We start from the raw sequence: 12,261 nt of genomic DNA, 5'->3' as shown, positions 1-12,261 counted from the left end.
ATCTAGTTTTTTTTTGAACTGTGAAAACCAGGCATGCAAATTCATTTGATTTTGTAAAGCATTGGAAGAATAGTTTGCCAATTATTGTAACTATGTGAATGACTACAGTTATTATTTAATATTTTAGAGTCAATAATAATCCATTCTTAGAAATTCAAATAAGTAGGAAAATTGAAACTTTGAATCCATAACTAACGAGGAAAGAACTATTACATTTAATTGCATATGGAGATTGATTTTTCAAATTACTTTTCAAGGTATTTAAAAATATCTGCTTGCTGGGTGCTGTGGCTCACACCTGTAATCCCAGCACTTTGGGAGGCCAAGGCAGGTGGATCACCTGAAGTCAGGAGTTCAAGACCAGCCTGACCAACATGGTGAAACCCTGTATCTACTAAAAATACAAAATTAGCTGGGCATGGTGGCGCATGCCTGTAATCTCAGCTGCTTGGGATGCTGAGGCAGGAGAACTGCTTGAACCTGGGAAGTGGAGGATACAGTGAGCCGAGATCACGCCATTGCACTCCAGCCTGGGCAACAAGAGCAAAACTCTGTCTCAAAAAATAAACAAAAATTAAAGTAAATGAAGAAAAATATCTGCTTTATTATATACATGAAATCATCAGAAACTCACATTTAAGCTTCCCTTCTGAGTAACAAAGGTCCTGATGCATTTTTAAGAAAAACTGCCGATCAGTGAGCTCTGCAGACCACATCGTAAGCACAGTGGCTCATCTCCTTTACATTGAGAGCACTGTTTCCAGTTGCAAAGTATATAGCAGCTTTTAATCTATCACCACATGGCGGGAAGGCATTACTGCAATACTTTCATTCCAGTGAAATCACCCTGAAGTCACAAAATGTGCTCAGGGTAACATAGTGGCTTGTGGCACTGGGATAGAAACCTGCATTGTTAGGTCATTCATTTTGGGGCAGGGTTCCTATAGAAGGAAGTGGATCTGGGCTGGGAATATCACCTCCTAGGAAATATGAAATAAGATGGATTGTGTGCCTGAATGTTAAACTCTGTTTCCAACAGGTATTCAATGGCATTAGGAGTAACTCACCCCAGCTAGAGAAACTGTGTAGTAGTGTGAATGTAAGCAATGAGATTAAATCTTCAGAAAACACAATGAAAGTCATTTTTTTCACGGATGGATCCAGGCCATATGGCGGCTTCACTGCTGCCTATACCTCCAGTGAAGATGCAGGTAATGTAGGATGTTGTAAATGCACTCCATTTTAATCAGGTGCACTGCAGATGCCGCCAGCTACTGCCAATGGCAGCAGAGCAATCCGTTTTCCCTTTAGTGATACTTGGAATCTTTGACATAAAACAAACACACATAAGCAGATCAAAAATGCACTGCAGACAGAAAAAAGCTTTCTGATTTCAGAAAGAAACTGCTATAGTGAATTTAAAACTTTTAATTAGATCAAGATGAGCTTCTAGCACAGTTTCAGGTCATGTTACCATGAGGGTTGGTGACTTGTTCCGTAGTCCCTGGTCAATTCTTTTGTGCTGAAAGAAACCATCTACCTCCTAGAAGGTAACTTACTCTCAGAGAGTAATTAATTTTGCTGGCGACAGAACAAGCTTTATTGTTTCTAGTCATCTATCCACACACATATTTCCAGTGAAAATAAATGGGAGGTTTGATTTGATATAGAATATTCCAGAATTAAGCAAGATATGGCCTCTAATTGTAAATATCCTCCTATTTCCTGGATTGGTGCTATTATCTAAGGGTTTTAAAATTTAGAAGTGGGAGTGAATATTAAAAGAAAAATGCTAAGTTATTTCATTGGTACAAGAAGCATCTGTTCCTTTATTAAAAAGAGACAAATTCATTGGCAAGTCAATGTCCTATTATCTGTTTGATTTAAAATAATTTATTAGATCAAGTGGAGAATTGCTAATCAAGCCATTAGGACCTGCCACCATTATATTTATATATTCCTCTAAATTAAATATTAATGAACAGTAGGCCTCAATATTTGGACCTATTGATACAAAGCCAAACCCCCACCACTTAATCTACAGCAACAGGAAAATAGAGAAGTTGTTGATTTTTGCACATCTTTCATTTATAAACTTGCAGAAACTTCCATAATTTGCATGCCTTTTACCCATAACCCTGACTGCATCTAGAAAAATAAATCAAAGCAGTAATGTTGATGTTTTAGTTACTGTTTCTGTATTATTTATCTCTTCTGTTGTGGCCTGAATCTTACTACTGCTTTCTCTGTTGCCTTCTGTTTTGTTAGTGTGTGGTGGGTCTCTTCCAAATACTCCTGAAGGAAACTTTACTTCTCCTGGCTATGATGGAGTCAGGAATTACTCAAGAAACCTGAACTGCGAATGGACTCTCAGCAATCCAAATCAGGGAAATTCATCCATTTCCATTCATTTTGAAGATTTTTACCTAGAAAGTCACCAAGACTGTCAATTTGATGTCCTCGAGTTTCGAGTGGGTGAGTTCTATCTAAGAACACATTCTCCCATTCATCTACAATATTCTTTGTATCTTTTTTGTTGTTGTCGCTGCTGCTGTTGTTGTTTTGAGACAATAAAAGAGCTCTCTCTCTTGCCCAGACTGGAGTGCACTCGTGTGATCATAACTCACTGCAGCCTCAACCTTCCAGGCTCAGGTGATCCCCTTGCCTCAGTCTCCCAAGTGGCTTGGACTACAGGTGTACATCACCACTTATGACTATTTTTTAAAATTTTTTGTAGAGATAGGGTCTCCCTATGTTGTCCAGGCTGGTCTCAAACTCCTGGCCTCAAGTGATCCTCCCTCCTTGGCCTCCCAAAGTGCTTGGGTTACAGGCATGAGCCACGACGCCTGGCCTACAATATTCTTCTTATGCTTGGAGACCCCTAACAATGAAGGGAGTCAAATGGCTCTAACATAGGTACACACAATCCAAAAGAACTCTGTTCAAAGCCATAATTCTGTGTGTGCCCAGCTGAGGAAAACGAACCCCAGGAACAGTGAGTGAGGCGGATCACTGTACAACTAGACCCTGTGTTACAGTCACTTCGTTTCCTGGCATGTGACTTTTGCCGAAGGGAGAGTCCACTACTATCAACACTCCTTTCCAAGGAGACTGGGACTTCACATGCTCAGCATGTGTTGGCAGTTTCCTGAACTTCCAGGATTTATGAAAGGGCTGTGAAATTCTCCTGAGGCCTTAGGAGTTAAAAGAAGTTTTGCAATATACCAGATGGAGAAACACATGGAAGCTATTTGGGGAAATAACCCCAAAGCAGTCATTTGTCTTGGTTTTCGTGATGGAAAAGGATTGCGGTGTACTCAATAAACCATAATTCTCTTAAGAATTTTTAAAACTCTGTATTCAAAGAGTATGAATCAATTTTCTTTCGTTCCTATAGTCAAGGTGTAGGTTATTCATTAGGTTTTTCCGTGATTATGCTGACACTTTTTTCTCAGTAAATAAACAAGTAGATAGAGGAAGACAATAATATTGTAAATAGTATGTAATCATCCATACTGTCAAAGTTTTGCTGAGTTCTGTGTAATCCCAAAATTTAAAGAAAAGGAGGCTGAAAGCAGCAGAAGCTCATCAGTTAGTTGGTGGAGAAGTCCTTGGGAAACTGAGAGGTCAATGTTAGTTACCTTTGAGAACGTGAATGACAGAATTTTCAAGAAGGAGAATTTGATAGAGCCTGTGCCCATGGACCAAGGGCCTCAGCCAGAGAGTCCTCCAACCTCTCTGAGGCTGAAGAGTCTAAAAAGGCTTATGAGGGAAAGGGAAGTTGTGGTTTGAGAATGTTCTCCATGGAATTCTGATAAACCCTCACCCCCTCTACCTGGTTCAAAACCATGGGCTTGTAATATTAATCAGAACAGCTGTATCTCAAATTTCAGTCAGCTAAATGCTGTCTTCTCTTTATTTGCTCAGGTTTAGATGCAGTTAAAATACTATATCATTGATTTGGAAGACCAGTGATGTTTATCTGACAGAATAAAAAGAAAGCAGATAAATGAGAGCTCTGTTGGTGCTCTGTACATGTTCATCAAACTCTTGCAAAGTAATCTTCATAAAAAATATTAGGCTCAGATCTCACAGCTCTTGGCCTGAATGCCGAATATTGAGTCCATTTTAGTTGATTTAATATAGTAAAGAAATCTTTCAAATTTTAGGCAATGATCACTTTATCTTGAGGATATATTTTATCACTGTTGGTATTATATTTCTTACACCCTACAAAAGGTGTATCCAAAAGTACTATTTTAATTCATTGTATCTCTGTTTAGATATGCTGAAATAACTATGAAAACACAAATTGGAACAAAATGGTGTCCACCATAGAGAGAGGTTCATTTCAAAATTGCTTTGATTTTTTGTGTTTGTTTTACCTTCTTGGAGGGACTTTCTTTTGCAGTTGACAGAGACAGAGAAACATTGTGCAATGTGTGCTACTAAATCAGAATTTAAATGTGTGTCAGTGAATATCTTGAAATTTGTTCTTACCAAATTCATTGAATGTATTTCTCAAAAGCTATATCAATAATGGCACTTGGTATATTATTTTGTTCAGGTGATGCTGATGGGCCCCTGATGTGGAGACTCTGTGGTCCTTCAAAGCCTACATTGCCATTGGTTATACCTTATTCTCAGGTATGGATTCACTTTGTCACCAATGAACGTGTAGAACACATTGGATTCCATGCAAAGTATTCCTTTACAGGTAAGAATTATAATTAAGATCTTGATAAAATTACTTATAAAGATTAATGATTTTTGTCCATAAAGATTTCTTATACATTTTGTTAGACTTATTTGTACATAGCTATTAGTTTTCTTAATATTATCAATGAGATTTTCTAAATTACATTTTTTAATTGGTTGTGACTGATATCTAGAAACTTTATAATTTGCATACATGTATCTTTAGTCCAAAGATCTGGCTATCCTCTTATTAGTTTTAATATGTTGTCTATAGATTCTCTTTGATCTTCGTGTAAACAATCATGTCTTCTGCAAATATTAGTTCTTTTTGCTTTCAGTCATAATACTTCATTTCACTTTCTTGCATCCTTTTGCTAGCTAGGGCCACCATCAGAATACTGAACAGAAGGAAGGATAGCATCTTGTTTCTGACCTGATGTGACTATGACATTTTATTATTAAATATATTGGTTGCTCTTAAGTTTCCAATAAATATCTTTTGTTAAAGAAAGTCCCTTCCATCGTTAGTGTGAAAAAGCTTTTTTTAAATGTAAACGGGCATAAGATTTTATCAGATGATTTTCTGCATCCATTGAGATGATTTAACTTTTTCTCCTTTCATAAGTTAATGTGAGAAATTATATGAAAGATTTATTTCTCTTGGTAAACCATCCTTGCATTTCTGAGATAAATCCTATTTCGTCATGATGTGTGTTTTATACATATAATAGATACTATTTGCTAGTGTTTTGTGTTGGATTTGCATATGCGACATTCAGAGTTTGTTTTGGAAAACCCAGCCCTACTCCTGACTGCTTCCCTTGGCTATGGGAGGTTTTCCAGTCCCTTTTCATGAGCATGCCAGTTTGTTTAGATTCCCAACTTCATGTAAAAGTCTCAATTCCAGTCCTTCCTTCTGTGGAGACCCAGAGCCCTATCTTCTCCTCCTACCCGGTCACCAAAACCTCAGAGCCCAACCCTGGGACCCAAACCTGCATTCTTTACCTTCTCCGACTTCACTCTTTCAGTTTCACTCCTCTCACTTTGAGTACACTTACTGCTGCTAGATTTTGGAGAGCTGCTTTTCTTTCCATTGAGTTGGCTATGAATCAAAATATGTTTTAGTTACGGTTTTATCTAACATTCCTTTGTGTTATAACCAAACGGCTGGGTGAAGAAGGAGTCAAATTGATTATCTACTCACTCAACCATCTTGCCAGTTGATTTTCCTTCATCAGATTCAAAGAAAAGAGTCAGGTTTCAGTAAGCAGTATTATTTGTATTGAACATCAGACCATATTATGCTTCAGAAACGTATTTGTTTTTCAATTTTCAAATTTCTATGCTAATACCATATGGAATTTTGTTATTCCTAAACTTCTACCCAATTTTACTTTTCTTCTATTTAATTTCATTTATTTTATACATATATACACAAAATATACATATATAAAAATGTACAAAATATATATATACAAATATATATACAAAATATATATATACAAATATATATATACAAAATATATATGTATATATATATGGTTTTTTTTTTTGAGATGGAGTCTTGTTCTGTCACCCTGACTGGAGTGCAATGGCATGATCTCGGTTCACTACAGCCTCCACCTTCTGGTTCAAGCGATTCTCCTGCCTCAGCCTCCTGAATACCTGGGACTACAGGCAGATGCCACCACGCCCAGCTAATTTTTGTATTTTTAGTTGAGATGGGGTTTCACCATGTTGGCCAGGCTGGTCTTGAGCTCCTGACCTCAGGTGATTTGCCCACTTCAGCCTCCCAGAGTGCTGGTATTACTGGCGTGAGCCACCATGCCTGGCCTTACTATGTTTTTAATCACAAAATCTGATGGCTGTGATTACTACTTACTTTGGCATTATCGGTTCTTTTTTTTACTTCTGTTTTATTGAGAGGGTTACCAATCTCATTTCAGATTGTGGCGGAATACAGATAGGTGAGAGTGGAGTGATCACAAGCCCCAACTATCCAAATGCTTATGACAGCCTGACCCACTGCTCTTGGCTGTTGGAGGCCCCACAAGGGCACACCATCACTGTGAGTGCTAATGACTGGGTGAAATGCTTCTGAGACAATAGAACCACAATAGCCTGTCCTGCATGAAAATGGAGCTCTTTTAGTAAGCAAGTGATTAGAGAAGGCTTTGATTCTACAATAAGATCACTGTTTTTCCCTAACATTTTCTCACTAGAGCACATACAATGGCATTTATAATTAATGAAGAGTGAAATCTCTTTTTTAAGCCAGGGAAAGATATACATAGAAGATAATTCTACATCTTAGAGAGAAGTGTATTCATTTTCTTAATATGAGTTGCCATCCCAAACTAGGGAAATGTCTTTTCTCAAAATTTCCAAGAGAACCTTCAATAAGGAAAAAACGTAGAAGGGAAAGGAGAATTAAATAAGAGACAAAAATATAAAATTATAAAAATTAAAACAAAGTTAAAGGATTTGTAAGGGCCTTATCTACGTAAAGGTTGATAAAAGCTCACTGACAACCATTTTCTTTTTTCTCCTGCAGCTCACATTTAGTGACTTTGATATTGAACCCCATACAACTTGTGCTTGGGACTCCGTCACTGTCAGGAATGGTGGGTCCCCTGAATCACCCATTATAGGACAATACTGTGGAAATTCAAACCCCAGGACAATACAGTCAGGTTCCAATCAGCTGGTCGTGACTTTTAACTCAGACCATTCATTGCAAGGTGGTGGATTTTATGCTACGTGGAACACACAAACTTTAGGTAAAAGAAATGTTTGCTGCATTTGATTTTCTTTTTAGTGGTGTATATTATGATCTCATAATATGTACATTTTGTACCTACTTTACATCAGGCTTAATTCTAAATATTTGCACATGTCATCTCATGTAGCAACCCTGGTGGAATAACACAATATCAATACCTGGCATCTCTATTTTGCATGGGCAGAGACTGAGGAAGCATGGGTTGATCATTTGCCCAGATACATAGCTGATAATTCGTAGAGTCGGGATTTGAATAAAGGCAATTGAGTCCAGAAACTTTGATCTCAACACTTCATGATGCTGCCTTCATTGGCAAAAGCGTATGGCACAACCTGGGAATCTCAAGTAATAGAAACATGAGTTGGAATCCCAAGTGCTTGAAAATATCTGGAGCCTAAAAGCAGAATGCTGAATGGTGAGCTGGGGGCAGGAAAATAAGTCCACAACATAAAGAGCCTTGGTTTATATGTTATCCCTTGAACAATGGGAAACTATTGAAGAGTTTTGAAAAGGAAGATGACAAGAGGAGATTTGTAATTTAGAACAAATGCTGTAGTGAATGGGTCCTGAGTCAAAATATGACAGATTTCATTTTAAAAGAATAGTTTTTGTGCATAGAAAGTATAAACATTGTGAAAATTCTCAGAAAATATAAGGACTTGTATCAGATACTTTATTAGGGATTTCTGTAAATCTTGTATATCACACAAGACAATTCTTTCTAGTAGAGTCACAGTTATTATGAAGCTCTTTGTTGACTGAGTCAGACTTCCCCTGGTTAACAACCACTGGCTGTTGTTGAAGTCCGAAGGGAGTTTTAGGTGAATCCCTGATTTCCAGGGGTTTCACAGCAAAAGATTCAGAGAATGCCTCTTTAACTTCATTTTATTTTGAGTTCATATTTTTCTTTGCCATCTCTTAAGTACATGTTTTAAAAGTATGAAAATTCTAGATTTTTCTTCCTTTGAATCTGTGTAATTTATTTTGATCCATCAGTCAGTTTCAATATGAATGAGCCAGATTGCTTAATAAAAGAATTTTCCCCAACTCAAAATCACTTTCTCTAGTCCAGTTAGAGTAAAGTTGCAAATGGAGTGTAGAGTAATATTCTTATGTGCAAATGGTAATAAAATACAGAACTTAGCATTGCCAGGTTACATATACTACATAGGCTCAAATAAAAATACAGCTCTTGTTTGAAGACAGGATGGAAATCTATCCTCTTTATGGCAAGGATTAGTGTTCTCGACTGAATTCAATATCATTGTAACACAACTGTAACAGCTGAAATTTTCTCTCAATTTAACTCACCTTTCCATTTATGGAGAGAGCTTGCTGTGCACCTGACTGGAAGATGATCGCTTGTAAAAAATGAAGAATTGAAATCCCACATTTAGAAATGTTCCTTCTGTAGCAGTCTTGAGTTTTCACAATTACTTTCCTTGCAGATTGATGGCTTTTTACATGGCAATATTTCAGGTTGTGGTGGAATATTTCATTCTGATAATGGTACAATCAGATCCCCTCACTGGCCTCAGAATTTTCCTGAAAACAGCAGATGTTCCTGGACGGTCATTACTCACAAAAGTAAACACTTGGAGATCAGCTTTGACAACAACTTCCTAATCCCCAGCGGTGATGGACAATGTCAGAATAGCTTCGTGAAGGTTAGTACACTTGTTCATTTAATTGGAGCCAAGTTGGTTTTGTGAACATTAGTGTTTAAGCTAGAAATGATTCATTGTCGCTCAAAGTAAGAAAATTTTGCTGCCTGGATTCCTTGGATGAAAAGTGAGAAAGTGAGAAACCTCGACTGTTAGGAGTTAGAATTTCTTTTCTTTCTTACTTTTCAATAGATCCTAAAGGGAAAAATGCCCTTTATAATGTGGGGCACTGCCACAGGCAAAATTTAAAGCATGCCACAAAAGTTACGGAACGTTAAAGAAGCAGCTAATGCCAGCCTTCACCTTGGGCCTTAAGACCGCACAGTCTGAAAAAGCCATGAGAAACCCATGTAAAAATGATGGGAATGGGGCATCAGGACAGCAAGGCTCTTTCAAAATCTGAAGTTATAAATGCTGCTCGTGTGGCAGTGGCTTGTCACTTTCCACTGACTTGTGACTATGATGACTGTCTTAGAAATTCATTTCATCTGTACTGTTTTACATCTTCCAAGTTATGTCTCTAAAAGGTTGTGCCTTTTAGAGAAAGAGTGCCTTATTTCCACTGTGCCTTTCCAGTGGAAATAACACTGGTCATGTTAGCCCCTCCATTCATGTCTCTCATACCTACCACCTGCATGTTCTTCTCCGAGCTACTTAAACAATTGGCCTTTAAGTTATTCAACTGTAAAATGAAGAGCATGATTCCTTCTTTAGTAGGCCTGTTTTAAGCATTGGAGGTAATACGATGTAATAACATAGGTAGTGCTAAGTACTTGGAATTTAAAATCACTTGATGAGTCAAAGTGGCTTTTATTGTCAGTGTTATTACTTCCTATCAACTCTCAAATGTTGTTTTATATCTCATTGACCCATGCTTACTGTTTAAATGAAAATCTCATATGTGTATAACATAAGTATATAATAAAATACATTTAATACACACTTTTCTTAATGGCTTTTTCCATGAACTAAATGAACTCTCTTCTCATGAAATGAATCAATATCAAGTATTCAGAGTTAAGTAAAACTTTCAAGTGCTCCAGTTGTAAAACTGGAATGTGGAAAATGGCCTAGGCTCATTCCTTCTCTGGATTGAACGTGGGTCCCTCTGACAACATCAGGCAAGCCCAACGCTGCTGGCGAGTGGGATGGATTAGGAGCCCTGCCAAAAATAATTGGCCGTGGGAAGCGCTCATCTTCTCCTAATGGGCCTGAGATGCTTGTTTCTGCCAAGAAATGCTGTGTGGGTGGACGGAACCAGTAAAGAGACCCAGCTTCAGCAAGCAGCGCCTGCAGGAAGCCACTTAACACTTGTAAAGCTGAGATTCTCTTTACCCACCCAGAGACACCAGGGTAGGTGGGAACGGAAAAATGGGTCCGAGTCACAGAAAGGGGCCCAGTCTGGGAAGCCTCTTTGTCCCCACAGGCCAGACATGCTCCTCTTCCACCCAGAGACATTGAGATACCCAGGGGGCATTGGTAGGAGAAAATTATTATACCCTTTGCCTCCAGCTGAGAAACACACAGAGCCCCTCAGGTAGCACCAGCAAGAACTAGTGAGAGCCCTAGTAGCACTATGTAAACCAAGCAGACCAAAATTCCACCACACAGATTCTGAATATTGAAGAGCAACTGGAACTGTAGCCTACAAAATATGCAAGGCCACGTGGTAAACATAAACAGGGTGACAGCCTGCTAAAATAAAAGATTTGAATAGGACCCAAAGTTTCCTAACATAATAAATAACATGTCCTGGGTACAATCAGAAAGAACACGTCGTATCAGGACTCAAGAACATCACAACTTGAAGGAGAAAAGAATCAAGTGATGTCAACAGTGAGATAAATCAGATGTTGAAATATATGACAAGGATGTTGAAGTAGCTTCCATAAACATGCTTCAACAATCACTGACGAGTTCTCTTGAAACAAGTAGAAAATATCAGCAAAGAAATAGTGGTTACAATAAAGAACTAAATAGAAATTATAGAACTGAAAAATACAATAACATAAATAAAGAACATGCTGAATAGGCTCAATAGTAGCATGGAGATGACAGAGAATAGAATCGGTGAACTTGAGGGTAGAACAATAGAATTCACCCAATCTGCACAACGAAGAGAAAATAGACTGAAAAAGCAAACAAACTAGATCAACACAGACTTAGGGACTCATGGACAATAACAAAAGATTCAGCATTCTCTCAAACGGAGAGGAGAGAGTGCAGCTGAAAGAACAGTCAAAGAACTAGTGGCTGTAAACTTTCCCAAATTTGGCAAAAGAAACACACCTATAGGTTCAAGAATCTGAGTGAACCTAAACCAAGATAAACACAAAGAAATGTAAGTTCAGACATATCTTAATTAAACTTCCAAACACTGAAGGCAAACAAAAAGTCTTGAAAGCAGTCGGAGAGAATTGGGACATTACCTAGAGAGGAAGTCCAGTTAGAATAAAAGCAGATTTCTCATTTGAAACCATGGAGGCCCTAATGAATTGACACTATATTCTTCAAGTGCTGAAACAAAGGAATTGTCAACCATATATTTTATATCTGGAAAACAATCTTTCAGGAGTAAAGAGGCAATAAAAACTTCTCATATGAAGGAAAACTAAACAAAACTATCACTAGAAGACCTACCATTAAAGATGGTCAAACAGAAGTTCTTCAAACAAAAATGAAATTATTAAAGAATCTTGGAGCATGAGAAAAGAAAAAGGAATGTGGAAAAAGCAAAAATATGTGTACATACAATAGAATATCCTTTTCCTCATAAAGCTTTTGAATCATATTTAATAAAACAAGAAATGATAATGCCCTCTGATACTCAGCATAATGATATGGAAAAGTTGAAAGGGGACCTAAATGGAAATCACATTTCCACAAGTGGTCAGATGTGGATGCTGGTAGACTACTATAATCACATAGGCATATTGTCACACCCAGAACAACCACTACTAAAACTGTGTGAAGAAATGTACAGAAAAACGCTAATATCAATCAAAATGGAATCCCCAAGAAGTCAAGAAAAGAGAAATAGAAGACCAAAAAGCAGATAAAGTAAATAGAAAACATATAATAAAATGTAGACACATAACTGATATATATCAGAATAAT

General features: G+C 37.5%; 1 protein-coding gene across 1 annotated transcript in view; it reads left to right on the top strand.

Moving 5' to 3' along the window:
• CUBN (cubilin) overlaps positions 1 to 12,261 on the top strand; it is a 308,721-nt gene that overhangs the window by 225,202 nt on the left and 71,258 nt on the right. The window contains exons 49-54 of the mRNA XM_032164125.2: positions 1,040 to 1,211; positions 2,269 to 2,475; positions 4,568 to 4,717; positions 6,645 to 6,766; positions 7,253 to 7,478; positions 8,960 to 9,147. Coding sequence (XP_032020016.1) covers positions 1,040 to 1,211; positions 2,269 to 2,475; positions 4,568 to 4,717; positions 6,645 to 6,766; positions 7,253 to 7,478; positions 8,960 to 9,147 — 1,065 coding nt within the window. The remainder of the gene's footprint in view (positions 1 to 1,039; positions 1,212 to 2,268; positions 2,476 to 4,567; positions 4,718 to 6,644; positions 6,767 to 7,252; positions 7,479 to 8,959; positions 9,148 to 12,261) is intronic.

Source organism: Hylobates moloch, unplaced genomic scaffold, assembly GCF_009828535.3.
Source record: "Hylobates moloch isolate HMO894 unplaced genomic scaffold, HMol_V3 SCAFFOLD_2, whole genome shotgun sequence".
NCBI classification, from domain to species: Eukaryota; Metazoa; Chordata; class Mammalia; order Primates; family Hylobatidae; genus Hylobates; species Hylobates moloch.
Note: the sequence above shows the minus strand (reverse complement) of the source record. Positions and strands in the feature narration are given on the sequence as shown.